At 47.7% G+C, this 22,288-nt stretch overlaps 1 protein-coding gene and 1 long non-coding RNA gene across 4 annotated transcripts in view; one reads left to right on the plus strand and one right to left on the minus strand.

Moving 5' to 3' along the window:
• Positions 1-22,288, plus strand: part of SASH1 (SAM and SH3 domain containing 1) — a 309,610-nt gene that overhangs the window by 217,048 nt on the left and 70,274 nt on the right. For all 3 annotated transcript variants that reach the window (XM_059400910.1, XM_059400909.1, XM_059400911.1), the window contains exons 5-7: positions 14,995-15,035; positions 17,318-17,404; positions 20,125-20,237. In XM_059400910.1, coding sequence (XP_059256893.1) covers positions 14,995-15,035; positions 17,318-17,404; positions 20,125-20,237 — 241 coding nt within the window. The remainder of the gene's footprint in view (positions 1-14,994; positions 15,036-17,317; positions 17,405-20,124; positions 20,238-22,288) is intronic.
• Positions 4,445-18,536, minus strand: LOC132018227 (uncharacterized). Its single transcript, XR_009404479.1, has 4 exons — positions 18,248-18,536; positions 11,252-11,427; positions 8,088-8,180; positions 4,445-4,860 (listed from the first exon to the last, which is right to left on the minus strand). It is a non-coding gene; the product is annotated as an uncharacterized LOC132018227 (long non-coding RNA).

Genomic DNA, 22,288 nt, shown 5'->3' on the forward strand with positions numbered 1-22,288 from the left:
GACATGTGGCATCGCCCGTGGCCATGGTCACGTGTTTATGGTTTTCACCCTCTCTTTCATTCAATGGTGTCCTGCGCAGATCTCCCCAGTGGCTCGGGCCACAGAAAACATGCCTCCGCTACGGGAGCTTTCCTTTCCTTTCCATACCCCAAAGAGGGGAGGCTAGGAGATGACCGCTATCCTCAGGAAGCCCGTGCAGTCACAGCATGCCAAAAGACTTGTTTGTGCGGGTGGCTTTGCATCTGCACGCACGAGTGTGTGCTCTGTCGCATAGCATATTTGAGGGGCTCGACATTCCAGAATGCAGGGGCTCAGGGTAGGAGCAGCTGTGCTAGAATTCCCCACCTCAGCTGTTCCCCACCACAGACTCTGCTGCCCCTCGCTTCATCTGGTGAGCGAGCCCCAGCTGCCCGGCCCCAGCTGGAGCCCACATGCCTGGGCTGCGCACCCCTCACCCCGGGGATGGGGTGTATGCAACGGCTGGAGACAGGCTTCCACTGCCAGGAGGAACTTAGGACGCGAGGGGGCTGTGGTTTCTTCCGTCTCCTGCAGGAGAGGTGAACAGGACACTGGGCCAAGGGGGTGGGGTGCAGTGGGGGGAGGCAATCAGTAGATAAATAGCGATACTATCCTGGCAAGGACAGGGAAGACCCCTATGGTATGCAAAGTAAACGGTAGCTAACAGTGAAGGAAATGGGGTGGGGTCCGTGGGGGGAAGGGGTCAGAAAGGCTAAAGGGCTTGCCAAGATCACCATCACAAAGTCTGGGCAGGCAGAGGTGGAATTCTCACATAGATCCATCTATCTGCAGGGGCCAGACCTGTTGTCACAGATGCCTCCATGCAGACCACAGACAGGTGCGTCAGGAAAGACCTGTGATGGGCCGGGCAGTAGTGCAGTGCAACTGAATAAACATTTTCCAGATTTCTACGGTGTGGATGGGTTTGCTAGGTGCTGGCAAGATGCATGCGATGGGAAGGTAGCTGTCCTCTTAGGAGCTGCAGAAGTCATGACAACAGGATAGTCCTGTGCCGTGAAGGCCGCACAGCAGGGGCTGGAGGAGGATGGCCAGCTGGGCCCTGGGGGCCTGGCACCGCCACAGACACAGCAGTTTGGTATCAGACTGGCTTCTTGTTGGAGAAGTGGACATTAAGGTGATGTTATTGCAGGGTTTTGACCGCTGGTATTTGTTGGGGCTGGCTGCTCTGTGTCAGATGATGTGGCCTGATGTCACATGCAGGTCACGTGGGGAAAGGGAATGAACTTCCACCTGCAAACACGGACACGTCCTCTCTCACTGCCTCCACGTGAGCCTCCAGTTTCGACTCGCCAGGAACCTGCAGGAGGAGCTGGCATCCTTCCCGAGATGCTCACCAGCCCCTGGCCCAGCACGATCCACGCACGGGGGGCCTGATTGCGGCCCCCACCCCCGAGTGAGTCCCGGCCCCACCATGACAGGCGTCAGCTACAACAGGGCCTCATGCCCTGCACAGACTCTGAAGCACAGAAAGAAAGTAGCCGCTTTGCCTCTGCTCTCCGCAGCTCCTGTGCAGGAGCTCCCGGGACTCCGGCTGACCCGGCACACGGCAGCGGAGGGGATTTGGGTGATGTGATCCTGCAGAGCTATGTTGACAGGCTGCAAATCCACCACATCGCCCACAGGAGCGAGCACTGCAGGGAGGGTGAGGGGTTGGGGAGGCGGGATTAGAGGGGAAGGGAATTCCAGACAGAAGCAAGGGTATGCAGAGGCATTTGAGCACAGCACTCTGGGGGGTGGGCAATGCTTAGAGTCCGTGCAGCCCCCGTGCCAGCTCGGGGAGGTCTTCAGAGCAGCTCAAGGATTGCCTAGTGGTGGGCTTTGTATGTTAGAAGGACTGTTGTCAATGTGAGCAGATGGTCTGCAAGCCCCCGGGAGGGCAGGGAGACCCATGGTCCAGGGGATGGATCCTGAAGGTCTAAAACTTACCAGAGCCTTTGTTAGGCTTCTAGTTTTTAAATTCTTCCATCCCACTGGCTAATTCCTTTACTCAGTCTTTAAGGAGTGTCTCCTGCATGCCGGGAACTGAGGATGGAAATGGGGTACTCAGGACTGCCCCTGACCCCCAACCTCGCGTCTACAAGCTTGACTGCTGTGTGGTCTTACTGTAGTCTCATACTCTGAATTCTCTTCTGAGAACTGCACTTGTAATCCTGCCTAACGGGATTTTGGAGACCTTGGAGTGAAGGGTGCAATGAGGAAATAGAGAGGGAAGGTTGGGGAATGTGTTGCCAGGGTCTCCTGGATGCCACCGGCAGTCGTGGGCCTACCCACGCATCACAGTTAGCTGGAGAGCTTGTTGGAAAGACAGACCTAGGGCCCCGCCCAGGCCTCATACACTGACTTCTCCAGATACGGGTCGGGAGTCTTTAATAAGTTTTCCAGAAGGTTCCTAGGCGGCCAGCTTAGTGTTACAAATCACTGCCAAAGCCCATTTCGTTTCCTTTGGGTCGATGGTTCCTGCTTCTGCTTCACATCTCAGTCAGTCGTGGGAGCAGCGGTGGCACCCACCTGCACCGGTAGAGGGCACATGTCGTCACGGTGACTCTGGCACTGCTTCCCGGAGTCTCTGTCAGGTGCTAATGCGTCACTTCAGAGAAAGCCTCAGGACCAGAAGGGGGAAGGATGTGAAGCAATCCGAGAGCAACGTGAGACCAGCCAGCGGAGTTGGAGGATGGCGATGTGACAGGACATGGGTGGGAATTTAAAAATGAGGTCTGAACCATGACGGAAGCCAACTAGACTTATTGTGGCCGTCGTTTTGTAATGCATCCAAATATCAGCTCATTATGTGTTACTCTTAAAATTAATGTGTCCTGTGTCCGTTATATCTCAGTTACAAAAAGGAAATCTGAGGAGCTAGCTAGGAAAGCCTGAGTTCCCATCTTCACAGTGTTCATAACCTAACAGTTTTCCATCAGAGGTGTCTGAAGGAATCGAAGGTGGGGCTATGCAGCGGTCACAGGGGAAAGGACCCCATCCTTTGTGCTGCCCACCAGAAGAAGTAGGGCCGGTGGACAGCTCCCACAGCCATCTCCTAGATGGTGGCTGGCCACTGTGCCTCCAGCGTGTGACCAGCAGGGTGCAGAAGAGCCCTCCAGTCCTGCAGCTGCTCCAACTCTGTCCTTCAGAGGCAGCTTTACTGTCTCCCCTGCTCCCCTCAGAGCAGCTGACAGAAGAAAGGCAGGCAGCCCTGGCCCCCATGCCCCCCACCTGGGGCCTCTGGGCCCAGACAGCACAGCGGCCTGCATGCCCAGCATGGCCCGGGCAGTGGTGAATGGGAGCCGCTGTTTGTTTCCACTGAGAAAGTTCTGACCCGCTTCCGGAGCCATTGCCATGGAAACAGACTGAGAAGATAGTTGAATGGAGCCTCTTTTCCAGCCATCTCCCCTCTCCCTTTTCTCCGCTTTGAGGCGGAGGCTCTTAGGGGCTGGCTCTTTGCAGTCTGGCGTTCCCTGCAGGTTCATGCACAGTTGTTGTTGTTTTTTTTAATAAAGATTTTATATAGTTGTCAAAGAGAGAGAGAGCAAGAGAGCGCAAGCAGGGAGAGTGGCAGAGGGAGGGGGAGAAGCAGGCTCCCACCTGAATAGGGAGCCCGATGCAGGACTCGATCCCAGGACCCTGGGATCATGACCTGAGCCAAAGGGAGATGCTTACCCGACTTATCCACCCAGGCGTCCCATCACGCACATTTGATAAGAATTCCAAAGGGTAGGTTTCCCTACCCTCCCAGCCTCTGCTGGCATAAGGACCCCATATGCACCTGGTACCAGGCGGAGTGGCAGCCTGTTGTGGGAGCTGTTCTTGTGCTGAGCTGGTACCACGCATCCTGATAACCGCCATGGGGACATGCAGTGCTTTGCTGTCCATCCAGCTAGCCTCACATCTCAGCCATGTTTCCTTGCAGAAAAGTCTTTCTTAAACCACAGATTTATTACATGTACACACCAAATTTTATTATGTTTTCAAAGATTTATGTACTTATGAAACAGAGTGTGTGTGTGCTTGCGAGCACAGAGGGGTTGGGTAGAGGTGGAGGGATAGAGAGTCCCAAGCCGACTGAGCAAGGAGCCAGATGCGGGCCTTGGTCCCAGGACCCTGAGATCACGACCTGCGCGAAAACTGAGGCTTAACTGACTGCGCCCCCCGGGTGCCCCCTGTATGTGCTAGATTTTAAAGGGCAAATAGAAGGGAAGGATATTTTTGCCTCATTTGCAGAATACATAGCCATCATTAGAAAATGCAAAGAAAGCTACTTATAGTACTTTTCTCATTTTATAAAAAACTAGCTTTTGTGGTGAAAACAGTACTCTAAAATCCTGTTTTATTTTGCTTTTGACAGTAATTCAGTAATTTTTAAGATGTAAGGACCTAAATAAAATTCACATCAATGCCATCAAAGGAAGGTATTCATTTTTATTGGTTGCACTGAAGGCAGACAAAACAGAAGAGAACTTTTTTTCCCTTTCCCTTTCATTCAACACCTTTTGTGTGTCTGTTGAGGAAAAGTCAAAAATCAGAGCTTGACCCACATCTGTCGATGTCAGTGGCCGAGTCACAAACGTAAGTTGGCACTTTCAGTGCTAATAATAGGAGAACATGGACACACTTGAGGCTCATGGTTTCATATCTGGCACTGCGAATCGCATGGTAAGACCCTGGCCTTCATGAATCTGGTGTTTCCAAATGGGACCAACACTGGAGTGAGGCCAGGAGAGCTGAGCCCTAGCTCTGTGATTTGCCGTCGGGTAAGTCACTTTCATGAACTTGCCAGGCTTCCATTTCTGCATCTGTGTGATCAGCCTTTTCATGGTCTCTGGGAGTCTGAAATACAGTGGGATCGATAGGACTGTGCTGTGTAAACCCAGACCAATGCTTAACCCGGTCATTTTTATTTATTTTTTTTTAAGGGAGAGAAAGTATGCATGTGGGGGGCGAGGGGCAGAGGGCAAGAGAGGGAGAGTGAGACTCCTGAGCAGGCTCCATGCCAGGCACAGAGCCCCGCAGGGGGCTCAATGTCACAACCCCGAGATCACCACCTGAGTGGAAATGAAGAGCCAGCCATTGAACCAAATGAGCCACCCAGGTGCCCCTGATCATTTTCACCCCTTAGCCCACTGAATCGGTTAGGATTACATTCAGTCATTTGTAACTGAACCTGACCACCCTGAGGAGGCAAACGGAGGCCCGTTTTCTTCATACAGCAAGGAGTCTGGAGGCTCACGCAAGTATTTCCTCTCCACCAGTTTTAATGCATGATTTTCATCCTTATGATGAAATGATGACTGCTCGAGCCTTGTGTCCATGTTTCAGGAAGGACTGAGGGGAGGGGCAAGGGCAAAAGTTATGGGCAAAGGTGAGTGAGTCTTTGTCATTACGGAAACCTAGCTTTCCCAGAGACCGTCCGTCCCTGTGAAGTCTCAGCTGTGTCTTCTCTGCCAGAAGCTCCACTTGGCCTCCGCCAGCTGCAAGGGAGTGTGGGGAAGTGGGTGTTTTCATGGGGTACCTTGTCGCCCAGACAGAATCATGGTTCCCTTAGTAAGAAATAAGGTAAGAGGAATTCGCGACAGGAGGCCACTGGCCCTGCAGGCCTTGGGCACAACTCTGGCCTCCTTCTCCTGAGCACGTCAATCTAACCTGCCGCATTCTGTTGTGAACTCCTGGAAGGTCCAGACCGTTGCCCTCGACAGACCGTGTCTGTTGCCATCAGCAGGCTGCGAACGACTTCACTATCTTTGCCCAACAGCAGATGCCAAACCAAAAAGCACGGTTGGTTGGTTTTGTAGGAGACTGAGGAATTCCTGACCTTACTGGACTTACCTGCACATACTGAACTTCCCTAGAAAACAGTATCATACACCATCTGGTGTGTCACAGGGACACATTGACGGGTCACTAAGTTTGCAGGAAGCAGGAAGGCATTTGTAACTTCTCAAGGCTGGGATACAGTGGTGACCTTCAACATTACCACATCAGGGCAGCCATCTGTGCAGCATGTATTTTTTAAAGATTTTACTTACTTACTTATTTAATTATTTGTTTCTCAGAGAGAAAGAGGGATAGAGAGAGAAAGCACAAGTGTGGAGGGGGAGTGGCAGAGGGAGAGGCAGGCTCCTGTCTGAGCAGGAGCCCGATGAGGGACTCGATCCCAGGATCCCAGGACCATGACCTGAGCCAAAAGCAGACACTTAACCGACTGAGCCACCCAGGCTTCCCTGTACAGCAATTTATTTTTATCAACTTTCTTAGCGAGGTCAAACCCACAAGGTAACAAATAAAGAGTAATAAACCCCAGATGGAAAAGAAAATACCCACAGGGCATGGGGGGAGGGTTAGAAATCATGGAAGACAACCATGGGCTCTCCTAGAGTCTATGCTCCATGCCCCAGGCCCGTCTCTGGGCGCGTGTCCAGCTCTGCACGGGGCACCGTCCTGGCCTCAGTGAGGTTGCCGTCCAAACAGGTTGTGCTGTGGAGAGGTGGCATCTGGCTATGTTTCAAGCACGATACTTAAACTGCTGCCCAGGTTGCCTGGGTGGCTCAGTGGGTTAAAGCCTCTGCCTTCGGCTCAGGTCGTGGTCACAGGGTCCTGGGATCGAGCCCCGCATCGGGCTCTCTGCTCAGCAGGGAGCCTGTTTCCCTTCCTTTCTCTCTGCCTGCCTCTCTTCCTGCTTGTGATCTCTGTCTGTCAAATAAATAAACAAAATCTTTTAAAAACAAAAACAAAAGCTTCTGCCATGTGCTCTGTCATTAACGTTTGGGACAGTTACTATTGGGTAACTGGACACAGGACACAGATCTCTTCCAGTGCGTCTCTGTGGTGGATTTCAGTCTCAGCAGGGGTGGAGCCTGTTGTTGGAAGCTGGTTGGCCACCCCCAGGTGCTAGGGAACCAGCCCCTTCAATGTCAAGAAGCTGGAGGACCCTCTGAGACAGACTGAGAGAGACTTGGGTACACAGCCGTCCTCATCGCTAACATCTTGGTAGTAGCGCTTTGCCTGTACAAACATGTTCTAAATTCCGTACAAGTCATAGTTCACGGAAACCTTGAGAAAATCTAGGCAATAGGTACTACTATCCCTGTCTTGCATAGAAGGAAACTGGAATTCACTGGGACAAGTAATTTGTTCAGAGTGACTGTTTGGTGAATGGTAAAGCTGGGCTTTGACCCCTGGAGGTTGGGCTCCAGAGCCCACACTGTGAGCCGTGGTGGTAGGCAGCTTCCTACAGGAAGAAGCCTTCCTAGCTCTAGGGAATGTCGTTCACATATGGATACCAATCATTGGCCCATCCGTCTCTACCTTGGTGTCATGTTCAGTCACTGGTGTGTGTGTGTGTGTGTGTGTGTGTGTGTGTGTGTGTGTGTGTGTGTTTAATTCTCAGAGAAATGTGGATTGCTTTTGTCTAGTGCAATTGAGAAGTAGAAGAGAAGTCCTGTATCCATCCTAGCTATTTGAGGGAAGTTGGTTCTAGAAAGAGAGAGAGATAGGCTTGATTTGCAGCAAAGATCGTGTTTAGATACCTCGAATTTCCATCTACCTAATATAATTAGCAGAGACTAAAGCCTAACAGAAACCATTTTTGCTACAAGTTGCATGCCTACGTTGACTCTCTCTCTGTATTTTTCTGAGTAAGAGACCCTTTTGAGACATTTTGTATAGAAGGAATAAGTTCATCTACAGTGATTCTGATGGCAGTTTTCAACCAGAGATGACCAAAGAGGGTGGGGCAGGAAAAAAGTTGAGAATGTCCAAACTCAAGGCTGGAAAGTATCCGACTTTGAAAGTGGCCTTTCCACACTTTCTCAGGGGGAGCATTGGATCGGTATGGGGAGAGGGCCTCTTCAAATTGGGAACAAACACTGGATGGGCTTGTCGTTTTGAGCCTGTATCCACGCATCACAGCCTTTTCTCTGGGGGAGTAAAGGTCACGCCACGGGCTGGTCCAGATCACTTCCGGGATGTCCATCCATCCTGGAAAGCTTCTCGCCATTTACCAGTTCTTCGGTGTAATCTGTGCTGCCCGCAGTGAGTTAACTTGGTGCGGTTCTTACCGTGTCAGGAGGACGGCAGGGAATAAACAGCTGGGAGAGCTCCGGCACCGGGGAACGCGGGCGGAGAACCACCGACATCACGTCCGGTCACCACTGCGAGGAAAACGGTGGATTGTGAGAACACATGAATAGCTTGTAGGGAGTGCGGTCAAGAAGAGGAATTGGGGACGGCCATCTGAATCACTTACGGAAGTCAGTGCCAAAAAAATTAGAAGGAGGAACTGTGGCAATTTAGAAACTGCGCGAGCCCAGAATAAGGGACACAGAGGTGACCTTGTAACAAAACCCCGAAGGTACAGGCTGGGAATAGGCTGAAATGAAAGAAGAGGCCTGTATGGGGAGTGTTGTGACCAGGGGACAACATGTCACTGATGTTGTCATTGTTGTTAATAATCTTAGGATTCTAGCGACATATACCAGATTTGAGCAATAGAATTCCCTTCAATCCGAGGCAGCAAGTTTGCAAGGTAAGTTCTACTATGTGCATGAAACCCTGCACCTGTCGTCTGGGTAAAGCAAGAGAGACACATACGACACAGAGTTGACCCCGAGAGTGAGCCCCTCTAGCAGTGTGGACCCCTTGTGTCTCTCCTGTCTCATCCTCGTCCTGGCCCCATGGCTGGGGAAGGGTGGGGAGCCTTGAATTTTTATAGCTGACAGTAGATAGTCTACACAGAATTTTGCTTCATATATATTTTTATGAAATAGGGGAGATACGTTCCTATGATGAAAAAAGATCTTTGCTATTCAAAGGATAATAAGAAATATTAAATTAAGGAATTTCCTGCTTTATACAAAATGCTTTGTCACTAAGCAAAATATTTAAGGAAGGCATATCAACTTACAAGGAATAGTCAATGAAGTATAAGAAATGATGTATAAGAAATACGTCACCACATAAGAAAAAAAATCAACTACTAAAAAGCTCCTCAACCCTTTTACCTTCTCTCCGCCTCCCCCTCATAGCTCAATAGCACAGATGGCTTAGTCCTTTTCCCGCATCTTGAGGAAAACACTCCTGGCTTTGGGGACAGCCTCTGCAGGCCAGGGATGTTGCAGGAAGAGACCCAGACATGGAAAAAGCCCTGATTCAAAATTCAGCAGGAAAGAAACTAATGAAGATGTGTATTTCTGGAGATACAAGATAAAGGAAACTTAAAAATCTTTTAAGTATAGGTTTTCCAGTAATGGATAGCACATGTTCTTTTCTTAGAAATTAGGTTATAGCCATTTTTTTCTTTTTTTTCCCTTCCTTTTGTTCTTTTTCTTTTTCTTGCTTGGTTATAATGAAGTTTCTAGACAGGCCATCAAAACAAAAACTTAAGGTCTATTTTGGGAACCACTGTATGCCGGGGCATTCGCTATACTTCTCTGTTGTGCCAGGCTAAGTACATCACGGGAAGACAGAGTTGTCTTTGCCTAGAATCACCTAAGGCTCTTTGTATATAAATAGACCTGGGAAGAAAAGGGAGCCTGAGCCTAAGTCCGTGGCCTCCTTTCCTTCAGCAAGCAGACAGATCTTTCAAGAGCCGCATAACCAAATCCCGCAGTTCTCTTGAAATGCTTGGTTCTCATAAACCCAGGGGCTGTGTTCACCTTTGGGATTGAAAACCTGCTCGGTCTTCACAGGTTCTTCTGAGTATTGTTCTTCCATAATTCACCCAACAACTGGCTTCATACACATGGGACGTATTATGAATTTTTTTTTTATGTAAATGAGGAACAGTATGGTGAGGTGGGCGAGGCACTGGGCCCCCCCAGTGCTGGAGACATGACTTCCAAGCCCAGGGTGTCCCTGCCTGGCCCTGTGTCGTTAGCCATGTCATCACTCCCAAGCCTCAGTGGTCATCCTGTTCTGTGATGGGGATTGCCAACAAGAGTGTTTAGTTTTGTCTTTTTGTTTTAAGAGGTAGAATTCCATACAAATTTAAAGTATTTCATTCTGACCTTTGTGTTTCACCTTCTCTGTGGCTCCATGGAGATCTCTACTATGAAGCAAGGCTCAAGAGAAAAGAAAAGACAACAACCTAGAACTTTCCCTGTATGACATTTGGAGCAGCAATATAGTTTCTATAAAATCAATTTTGTATGATTTTAGCCAGAAAGGGTAAAAGCGTACTCCTGGTTTTTTTTTTCTCCCCATGACTGTTCCCCATGGCTCCTTCACCTTCTTTTCCTGACCCTGAAGATCTGATTGCCGTTGAGCCCAGTGCTCATCCCACATCTCTTCACTGTCTTTGTTCTCTTGGTCTCCTAGCTTTAAATATGCACGTGACTTCCAAATTCTGATCTCCAGTCCTGAGCGGTGCCCTTGAACTCTAGACTTGCATACCCAACTGTCCCATTAATGTCTGCACAGGGATGTTCAGGAAGTGCCTCAGACTGAGTGTGTGTAGAGTAGACCTCTTGTTTTCTTCCTCTGCTTTTTCCCTACTCAGCCTTCCATGTCAGGGCCACTGCCTGTCATGCCAGCACATCACCTAGGTCTCTCTTCACCTGTCACCTCTTCAGAGACACCTTCTCTGTCCATCCCAGCAAGAATTCTCCCCACTTCCTGACCTGCACCCCCCACCTCGCTTCTCACCCCCATCTTTTGCAACAAGAGCACCTTCAGGATCTTACCTGTCTTATTTACCTCTACATTCTCAATACCTCAAAGGATGCCAGACTCATAATGGGAGTTGGATGAATGTTTATTGAAGGAAAGAAAATGAATGAATGAGTGAGAAGAAAGGAATGAAACAGCTGAACAAAGAATTTGCTAAAGATGAGGTACGATGGAAGGAACTGGTTAAGTGCTGGGATGCTAACCCTTAAATTGTTTTGTTTTGTTTTGTTTTAATCTTATTTATAAATTCTTTATTGAATTTTCTTTGAGTTCAGGGAGTATTAAAGTTAATTTGGAGATTGAGGAAAAAGTATTTACACTTGGGGTCTAATAGTAGTAGTTATTGATGAAAAGGTACTTCTACGATTGGGTCCAGAGACTAAATGCAAAACTCAAATTATTTGATGCTTATGTAGATGTTCAAAGTGCAGCAAAAGGCTAATTACTATGTCCTTGTCAGTCCTAGTCATGGAAACCCGGGACCCTGTGCTGAAGTTCCCATCCTTTTTACCCTGTTGATAGTGAGTGTGATGGATAGAGAGGGAGGCTGACAAACCTGCTTCCAGCCCAGCCGTTCCCGGGCCTGTGGCTTCTGGCTGTAAGGTGCTCCGAGGAAGCCTCTTTGGAACGGACTCCTGAGCATTAATTTCTTCCACCAGGAGATCAGCAAATGACCCTTTCCACCTGCTGCCATCCAGATTTGGAATCTGGTTACATCATTGACTTCTGCTCCTGCCGGATGAATTTTACAATCAGTCTCAAGGAGAAAGATGGCATTTCACATCACTGCTCTGCCTGCCAGCCTGTTTGCAGGGACAGTTCACTGCGTCCAAATTAAACTTTATATGGTGTCATTTCCCCCCTTTGCAAATTGATGAGTTGGGGAGCTGCACACTTGGGAAACACTGGCTTGCTGTTCTTTGGCCAGTATCTAGATTGTGAACTTGTGAAACCTTAAAAATAAAACCCTCATTTGTCACCGCAAGATGAATAGAGGAGCTGTAGTGCCATCTGCTGGCCACCTGGGGGAAACGCAAGCATTCGTTGGTAGAAGCACCCTCTCCTAATGAAAAGATCCAAGTGCCAATCTGAGGATAAATTTTTAAATATGTGTGATAATTTGAAGAAAGTAGATACCAATTTAAAAAATTATAGGCTAGCATTTTATAGAGTAAAATGTGTTTATATTTTGTGATAACTGTGAAATAGTGAGAGCTTACCTTTGTATGCGGTGTGGGTTCTGGAATATATTTATGGTAGAAGACGTTCCCATTTGTCAGGAAGAATGAAAAAGGGGTTGGAAAATAGAGGTTGGGCTTTGAGTTCTTTAAGAATAGGATATAAACAATTTTCTGGACATTTTTTCTGGAGAAGAAGAGTCCAGCATCTGGTGGAAAGACAGCTGGGCTGCCCATGTCTAGGGAGAGCTCCCTGTTGGCCTCTAACCAGCTGATGGAAGCTTGGACCACTCCAGTAACTCTGGAGATCATGTTTCCTATAGAATTTGGATTGAATTCAATGATGGGTAAAATTCCTTACAACTCAGTAAGGGATTATTACTGTAATCAGCAAAGGACTGAAGGAAAATAACGTTTCTTTAGGCTGTTTTCTCCGTGAAAATATTTCTTTTATTTAGTTATTTTTACTTATTTTTGTGAGAGAGAGTAGGTCAGTGCATGGGAGCGTGTGGGGGACGGTAGAGGAAGCTGAAGACTCCCCACTGAGCAGGGAGCCCAATGCAGGCCTGATCCCAGGACCTTGAGATCATGAGCTGAGCGGAGGCAGACACTTAACTGACTGAGCCACCCAGGCACCCCAAAACATGTCTTTTAAGAAAAGTAAAAGTTCACATACGTATTTGTAATTTATTACATGGTTAAGTAGTTGATCAGGAGCTAGGGATATTTCATGTCTTTGGTCCTTAGCAATTAGGCCAAGAGTTTCCTTGTTCCTTAGAGTGATTTTAAAAATGACTGTACTGCTTTCTTTACTGTAAGCAGGTAAGGCAAAAGCAGGGGATGACTGTGCTGGGAGGTGGACTGGTGCACATTACTATGACTTTGAGCTCAAAATGCAACAGAATAAAATTTGAAAAAACAAAATACAGGAACGCAAACTTTAGCTCACATATTCTTCCTTTCTTTCTTTTTTAAGATGGATTGATTTTGCAGTGAGAGAGCATGGAGTGGGGAGGGCAGAGGGAGCAGGACAAGCAGTCTCCATGCCAAGCAGGGAGCCTAATGCAGGGCTCGATCTCCTGACCCTAAGATCACCACCTGCGTCGAAACCAGAAGTCAGTCCCTTAACCGACTATGCCACCTGCACACCCATATTTCTTTAGAAGGATCTTCTGCTTTAACCCCAGTCAGCTAGCCAGCTCTCTGCAGTCTGCTCCCTGCTGCCACTTTGCTGTGCCCGTACCTCTGTACCTCTGTGGCCCTGCGCACTTAAATGACCCACAGCTGCTGTTGCTTCCTTTTCCCCGTCCTCCACGCCCAGCCCTGCCCTCCCCTCCCCTTCCTCCTGCTGTTGCTTCTCCTGTGTGCCTACTTCTTTCTTCTTCGCTCTTGTTTGTCGCATCAGGAGTCCCATTTCTTTGTAATCACCCATGTACCTTACTCATGATAGCATTCAGTACATTTTTGCTGAATGAATTAAGAACGGAAGTGGCTGTTTAAGTAAGTCTATATTTAGTCGTTTTCATTTTTGCATGGCTTGCGGGGCAGAGTGGAGATCCTTGGAGCTAAACCTTGGCATAATTCAGTAACAGGGTACATTTTCCTTACATTTTCTATGTTCACAGCTAGTGGTGATGGGAAAGAATGCCTTCGGGTCTAGCTCTTGTCCTCAGCACCCGAGATGCCTCCCCTGTTTCTTTCTGAGCAATTCCCCTCACCCCTCACGGAGAGTAGAGGTCTCTTAGATTTGTGCACGAGTCAGCAACGGTCCTCTTCTCTCAGCCTTTGGCTTGGAAGGTGCTTACAGGCCCAGCTGTTGTGCTCACCTGGCCCCCAGCAGTCAGACGGCATCGGTGGCCCTGTCTTGAAGAGAGGTGTGTTATCCCAGGTGGCTGTACGTGACAGAAAGCCCCCTCCTGCTTTCTCTGGTCACCTCAAATCGTAGAGGTCCTTTCCACCCGTAAGGTGGGCCACACACTGCCGTTTGCATGCTCTTCTGTTCCTCTGATCGCCTCAGTGTAACCCAGCTCTGGCCTCCCAGCCTCTGTCTCCCCGTGCGTTCTCCCATCAAGAATGCGTTTTTGCCACATGCCCTCCCCCTGCATCCTCCCTGGCAGGTGAACGTAGAGAAGATTCAGGTGTGAACCCCCTGAGGACCCTTGTGTTTCTGTCCGGATACAGGTTCCTTCTTCCTGATTCTCCTTATCCGCACGTGTACACCGCACTTAAAACCCTCTAGGTTCTGGACCCGCCCAGTGAAAGGCTCTGCTCCCCTCTCCTCTGACCTTGAGGAGAGAACCTGTTTGAACTTCCTTTGGTTTCTTTCCTTCCTAATTTAAGTTGGTATCTGTCTATGTGTGTTCTAGAGAAACGAGTAATTGGTTTTGGGTTGTGTTCCTGTTTCAAGTTATTTGGATCTGTCTGTATTTGTCACGGGCTGGCAGCTGCAGTAGGGGGCGTGGGGGCCATCTCTGGTGTCCAGACACGTGCTGATGGACTTGGACACATTTTTTAAAAACATGGAATTATTTGCCATCACTTAAAAATGTGGAGCTGCTTTTTTGTTTTCGTTTGTTTGTTTTTTAAAGCAGATTTCCTGGCTTCTCTTCGAACAGAGGAGGATCTAGCAAGGCAGATAGCCTGCCCACCAACCTCCTCCCTCTGGGTGGGGTGTCTCATTGCCTACCTTTCTCCTGGGGCCAACCGCCCTACTCACCGCTGGCCTGAGCAGCTGGCACTTGTGGTCCTGGGCCTGTATGTTTACTACGATCTGCTTTCTCTGTCCCACTTACACAAGAGACTTCACAGTGGCAGTAACTTAACGTGTGGCTAATAGTTCTCAGAAGTGGATCATCGGGTGATCGTCTAGTGAAATCCATTCCCTTCATTTAATAGAGGTCCTACCCCGGAGTGAGTCTGCAGTAAATGTTGACAAACGGTTCCTAAGTGTGTTTCTAGAAAGGCAGCAGCTGGCTAGATTAGGCTAGTGGTAAATACTGTATCAGAATCTCCCTGGCTCGTCTAGGTGGTGATGATGCTGGGGCGGGCCGAGATGGGAGGGTTTTCGGTCCTCGCACAAAGGTAAGGCTCCCTCGTAATCAGACATGTTTTTCTTTTCTAGGAACACTCTTCCTAAGTCGAACTCAGAAGACAGCTCTGTAGGTCAGTATTCCTTTTCTTGGTTTAACAACTTAAATTATTTTAATACTTTATAGAACACAGAAACTGTGAACACACCAAAAACCACAAAGAATGTTTGCACCCAGGAAGAAACACTGTTAAGATTTTGATACATCTCTTTCCTCTCTTTACCCCTGCCTGTATGTTTCCTTTTAAACATAATTGGTTTCATACGCTGCATATTATTTTATAATTTCTTTCAATTGAATTCCATTCAATTGAATAACATCCTGAGCATTTTCCCACGTTGATTAAATATTCTTTATGGTAAAATTTTGAAGTCCGTAAATTCCATCATATGGGATGGGCCACAATTTAAATCAACCATCTCTTGTTTGCTGAACATTTAAGTTGTCTCTAAGTTTTGCTCTCAGAGAATTGATTCTATCCGAAAAATCCTTGAGCCTATCCCTAATCATGTCCTTAGTATAAATCCTTTGATTTGGAACTTTTGAATCAAAGACTATGCACAATTAAGGTGTTAAATATTTTACATTTCCTTGATTATAAAACCCGCTCTTGATTTAGTAACATCTTTTCTGTTGGGTCAGAGCAAGTCTGGCAAGGTCATTATGATAAGAAGCATAAGTGCTCGGATCAGGTTTTGATTTGGGTTTGAATAAGGAGTCTTCTAACTCAGTGGTTAGGGCCTTGGGCAAGTCATTTGCTTCCTGAAGTGTCCACTTTCTCATCCACTAAATGGGAACAATAATACACCCTGTTTATTGCCATATTAAGTGAAACAAGCCATTAAAGAACAGGGTGCCTGGGCTTGGTAAGAACTCAGTGCATGTTAGCTGCTATTTATTTTTCAATTTGCACCTTCATTTTGGAAACATTAAAATAGAGGAAGAAGAGAGTATATCCTCCAGGAAAAGAAATACGTCATGATCCCGAATTGCTTGAGAGGAAAGCTGAATGAGTGATGGCCCTCCTTCTAATCTCACCTTCCGTGCTAGTATTTGCTGCAGCTGGAAAGCAGCAGGTGCCCTCACACTCCCCTCCGAGGTTCCGGGTACCAAGGAAATCTCCTCGCAGTGGGCGTGGGCTTCATTCCAGAGCTCCAGGGCCCATCTGCACTCACATGAGGGCCTCTGGTGTTCCCACACGGTGCCTTACAGAGCCCAGGAGCAAGCCCAGGTTGCCACGCATTTGTGCTTCATTGGCCAGCACGCCAGTCTAGACCTTGGAAACCAGCAGCCCATCTCTCCACTGGGCCGTTTCCAGTGGCTGCGTAGCAGCCAGGGACACCAAGTGGTGACAGTGACGAAGCTGTTGCTGTGCATGTGCCCCATCTGCATGAGACCTGCTCTTTCATTTCATCTTTAAACACAGAGCTAGTCTCTTCTTTTACTTGCTCTTTTCCTTTCCTTTTGCTTTTTAAAAGGCATTGTAGCTCAGCGATGATCGGAACCCTAGCAAACACTGGAGATGTCTAGCTATGGCAGTGACATAGTTTTCCCCTGCAAACAAGGGCAGCTGTCCCCAAAACAGTCCAGGGGGTGAGGGTGGGGGAGGGGGAGGAGGGAGCTCCGTTGGGAGCTGTCACAGCAGGATGGCAGTCTGCTTTTCTCGTCATTGTACCCCGGGTCAGCTGCAGATAGTAGGTCAGCAAGTGACCTGAAAGCCAGAGAGGCAGGAGCCCCCTCTCCCCACCTTGCCTACCCTGCAGCTGCGTCCCCTGCCTCCCAGCAAACTCTATGCCACAGAGTAACAGCGCAGGTCAACCCCACGGGCTCCCGGAGCCAGCTCTGAGGACTGACGGACAAGCACACCCAGGACATAATCACCCTCCTGTCTTCTTCATTAGGTCTGCAACAACAGAAATAAATCAAGGGGAGATCAACAGCAGGGATAATGACAAAACAAAGGTCACTTCTTCAAGTGTTCCATTTGTGGTTTCGTTGAAATAATTGTGGCCGAGACCCGAGGGGGAGACTCGACCACAGACAAGACAGGGCAGAATTAGACACACTAGTTAAACAACATCAAAGTGAATACACGAATGCGTGTTTTGCCTGCCTTTTTGATGTTTCTTTATTTCTTGTCTTAACCTCACTGCTCTATTACTTGCTGCTAGGAAATTTGTATTTCCTTTAAACAGCTTTTTAGGCATTTCCAAGTCTTTCATAAACCAAAAGAGAAAAACTGTCTTTTTGTGAAATCAAAGTATTCTTATAAGCTTTGAATTATAAAGAAGAGGCTACTTTTGTTATTAATGAATTTATTGCTTGTGCCTTTTTTTTCCCCTTTTGTTTTTAAAGGAAAAGGAGATTGGAAGAAGAAAAACAAGTATTTCTGGCAGAACTTTCGAAAGAACCAGAAAGGAATAATGAGACAGACTTCAAAAGGTACTGTGCCACAGCTGGCGGACAGTAGGTCCTTTTAGCTCCCAAACGTTGAAAAGCCTGTGCCCCATAATCTAACTGGAGGCGGCCAGTCAGAAACACTGGTTGCCTGGGCCCACAAAGATTCCAAGTTTTCTGACAGTCCTCTCGTGACTTTTAAGACTTCATCCCAGTGGGTTTCTCTCTCTTTTTTTTTAATCAGAGAAAACAAAATGAGGAGAGTTGGCAGGTCTTCCTTTTCATAGATCTGAGAGCAAAGACCAAATCTTTCGTTTTCTTGGTCACACCAACCTCAGGAAGATCTTTACTCGCCAAGATCTATCCCAAAAGGGTTGAGCAAGTCAGAGCGCTTGTTAGTTTTGGACCCATCCCCCGGCCCTGCCACTTGGGGCCTTTGCAATCTTCTGGACTGGAGATGCTTTTCTGCGGCAGGCCAGTGACGGGGTTGTTGCCCCTGGAAACTCTGTCCCCTGGTCTGACATCATGGGAATTTGCCCGGGCTGCTTTGTGGAGGGAGCCCTGCCCTCCTCTTGGCCGTGTCTTTGTTGTTGTTTATATAGTAAGTAAATATGTCATTCCTTTGAGGCCCAGTTATGTAATTTATGTTCCCCCCGTATTCAGAGGGAAAGTAGACACAAAGCCGCTTCTCCATCCCAGCCCAGCCGAGCAAGGTTATCGCGAGATGAACGTTCTTAGTGGCTCACCAGTGACTGTTTGCGTTTAAAACATCACAGAGTCCTCCCCCGTCCAGAATGCTGTCCCAGGTACTCAGACACGTGGAAATGAGACACGTGGACAAGGACGGCATGTATGCAGTCACACACCTGGGACCCCAGCCGCACTCACCGGGGTTATTCCGGCTGTCCTGGTTTAAGGCTGATTCTCCAACATTCCCAGTTTTTCCTTCTGCTACACACCCGAGACCACTTGCGATTCAAAGTAAACCTTGGATCCCGACGAAGTCTTATTTAGAAAGAAAGGAAGGAAAAGGAGAGAGAGAAGACAGGATGCAGGATCGAGGGAGGAAGCCAACCGTTTACTGGCTCATGTGGTTTCTTTTCAGAAACCCACCCAGCTCCCCGGCATTCCCTCCACCCTCGAAGGTGACGCACATAATAAAATGAATCAAACCAGCAGGCTTGTCTCCTAACCCAGCACACACTGTTATTCTTCCCAGACAAGTAGATGAGTGGCGAAGAGAACTTGGAACTTTCTGGGCTGATTGATGACAAAATGGAAATGAGATAGGGAAATGCAAGGGAACATAAATTCCAGGGCTGGCCCCGACTGCAGTGGTTTCCTCCGGGTCTGCAGCCAGACTCTCTTACTGGCCCTCGACACCAAGGGCACATTAGCCATGGCCAAGATCCTAGTGACATCGAAGCTGGTGAAGTCTGTATGAGAAAGAGGGGGCAGGGGAAGGATGAGGAGCTAGAAGGTGGGTTTATTCCCAGCCAGTGCATTACCGCACGCTTCCACTGACCTGTCCTTCCTGACACGCTAACCAAACACACACAAGCTGGCGTGGCTCACGTATGTCACAGGTAACGGCAATCTGTTTGCTTTGCAGGAAAGCACTTTCAAAAGGTCCTATGGGGGGATTCTCTTCGCCTCAGTAGTTCTGGCTGCCTTCAGGTTTTCATTTTGTTTTGTTTTCTTTTTAGAGGAAGCATTGGGGGAGGGAGAGAGAGAATCCCAAGTAGGCTCCATGCCCCGTGCAGAGCCTGATGTGGGGCTCGGTCTCAGGACCCTGAGATCATGACCTGAGCCAAAATCAAGAGTCGGACACTTAACTGACTGAGCCTCACAGGCGCTCCTGGCTGCCTTCAGTTCTGAGTGGGAAATTGAGTTCTTCTCACAGTTTGAATACATATTTATGACGAGACTTTCATTTTTTTAAGATTTTATTTATTTATTTGATAGAGAGGGAAAACAAGCAGAGGGAATGGGAGAGGGAGAAGCAGGTTTCCCACTGAGCAGGGAGTGCCAATGCAGGGCTCGATCCTAGGACACTGGGATCACGACCTGAGCGCAAGGCAGACGCTTAATGACTGAGCCACCCCAGGCATCTCTGACAAGACTTTCATATGTATGAATTTATAAAAACCTTCCTTCCAGTGAACCAAAATGCTCCCTACCTGTGATTTTATTTATTTGCGCCTACCCTCTTAGGAACAGTGGTCAGACAGCTTTATAGGAATCTAGGATCTCAACAGGCCACAGGTCTCATTCTGCAGCTGACTCTGTGACCTTAATGTTAGGAAAAAGGGGTCCCTCCCACTGCTCTCGAAAGGATTTTCTTCTTGTTCGTATTTGAAATAGAAGGACACAGAGGACCATCAGCCGAAGGAGCCTTGGAATGCTTGTCTGCTCTAGGTGGGTCTTTAAATCAGGTCTCTGCCCCACCTCTTACTCCAGACTTCCTGTCAGCTTTCTTCCAGAACACTTCCACTAGGCCCTCGATCACAAAGACTCCCATCATTTTGAAGGATTTGTTTCTATGGTAACATCCCTATGTTCTCAGAGCCTGTTTCTCAGTAAGATGAGCTAGTGGGCTTCCCCAGAAGTAGCCCAATGGCTCCTGTCGCTCAGCAGTAACGTGCAGTGTGGGACAATGCCCCTGAACTTTCTCCTTCTCTAGTCCTGACCAGTGACCTTTCAGGACTCAGCATTCTGTTTTATCTTCCTTTTTTCCATTCTGTCTTTTGTCTTCTAATCTCTAGGAGAAGATGTGGGCTATGTTGCAAGCGAGATAACAATGAGTGACGAGGAACGGATTCAGCTGATGATGATGGTTAAGGAGAAGATGATCACCATTGAGGAAGCACTCGCAAGGGTAAGGGTGCAGAGACTTGGTTTACATTTGTGAGAACTTGACCCGTTTATGTGGAAAAATGTTTAGGGAGTTTGGGGAGTTGCTGTAGACTGTGTCCCCCTTGCCCCAATCCATGTGTTACATTCTAATGCTCAGTGCAGCTTTATTTGAAGGTAGGGCCCGTGGAGGTGCCTAGGTTCTAAGTGGGGAGCCCTTGTGAATGGAATGAGCTTACAAAAGAGGCCCCAGAGGGCTCCCACACCAGAAGATGATGGTCTGTGAACCAGGAAGCTGGTCCTCACCCCACACTAAATCTGCCAGCTCCTTGATCTTGGACTTCCCAGCCTCCAGAACTGTGAGGAATTTCTGTTGTTTATAAGCCATCGGTTTATGGTAATTTGTTATAGCAGCTCCAGTGCACTGAAACAGGGGCCTCAAAAGTACAGGAATGTATTACTCAAAGTAGTATTTTGATACTATTTTGGTGGTCATCAAGTGCCTATGTTATCAGATGAAATACCAAATTGTATTCTATTTACTTAATACAAGCATTCCATGTTGTGAATTTTCATTTCTGTATTCAGTGACTGCACACATGAATGAATGGCAAATATTTTTGAGCTTTGGACCACTTTAATGAGGAAAATGATTCTCTGAATGCCATTATGAAATACATAAGCCTTATAAAAAGATTGACAAAAATATAATAATGATAAAAAATTATTAATAAAAACAAAGTGAAACTTAATATAGTACAACTATTGTAAACTTCCATTCTATAAGATGTAGGGCTAAATTCTGAATAATTCAAAAGTTAAGCTTTAGGCACACCTTAAAATTTTGATTACTTTTTCTTCTAAGTAAAGTCTTGTATTAGTGTTAATATATTTATTTCTAGGTATTAGTTTTAGTTTAGTGTGTCATATTTTTTTGTCTGAGCTGAATTAAGCACTGAAAGAAGCCTAACTAATCCTCAGGTACTGGCATCGCATTTATGATAGAGAGATAGCAGTTAATAAGAGATTACCTGCTTGGTTGTTGCCCAGTAAACTGACTGATGGGATCTTGGGTTTCCACTTAGAGTAGTTAGTTTGGTATTCTGTAAACAGTCATAAATTAGGCAGGTTTAGAAACAAATGAAAACTTTTAAGTTACTAAGGAATTATTGAATGAGTCATGACTTGACCATTAAGCTGAATCTTAAAGACCTGAAACCTTGAAATGGTGACAGGCACATTCGGTTTAGTTTCCTGTACCTGACTTTAAACCTCAATAGTTTAAAAAAAAAAAAAAAAGCTTTATGTATCGTTGAGACAGCCTTCGGGGGAATAAAGCACTTGAAGGGAGTGGGAGATGAACAGGGTTTAGTCAGAGGCCTGAGGGCCAAGGCCACCTCCAGATGCCCACCTGCTGGCTTCTCTTGCTCTGTCCATTTGAAGGAGTAGAGGTGATCTCGGTCCTTCGTGTCCCTGGCGGACCGAAGTAGTGCTGGACCAGAGATGGAGCAGGTGACAGGCGGTGACTTCCTGTCCTTGCTGCAGATCCGCCTTCACCCCCAACCTAGTCTGCCTATTCCACCACACCTTTGGCCACCCGGCCCAGCTGTCAGGGGAGGCAAAAAGCCCACTACGAATTTTGTCTCCAGTTCCATTCCTTGAATGTGGCTTCCAGCTGAATACCTAGAAAATACATGGGAGACACACGGACCTGTATTTCGTTTTACCCTGGTAGACCCGATGCTCACTTACCTTCTGGGGAGGAATGCTACTGCACTGCTCTTTTAAGAAGGAAACATAAGGGGCTCCTGCGTGGCTCAGTGGGTTAAAGCCTCTGCCTTCGGCTCAGGTCATGCATGATCCCAGGGTCCTGGGAAAGAAGGAAACATGAGGGTGTCTGGGTGGCTCAGTGGGCTAAAGCCTCTGCCTTCGGCTCAGGTCATGCATGATCCCAGGGTCCTGGGATTGAGCCCCGCATTGGGCTCTCTGCTCGGCAGGGAGCCTGCTTCCCCCTCTCTCTCTGCCTGCCTCTCTGCCTACTTGTGATCTCTGTCTGTCAAATAAATAAATAAAATT

This window comes from Mustela nigripes, chromosome 5, assembly GCF_022355385.1.
Source record: "Mustela nigripes isolate SB6536 chromosome 5, MUSNIG.SB6536, whole genome shotgun sequence".
Lineage (NCBI taxonomy): Eukaryota > Metazoa > Chordata > Mammalia > Carnivora > Mustelidae > Mustela > Mustela nigripes.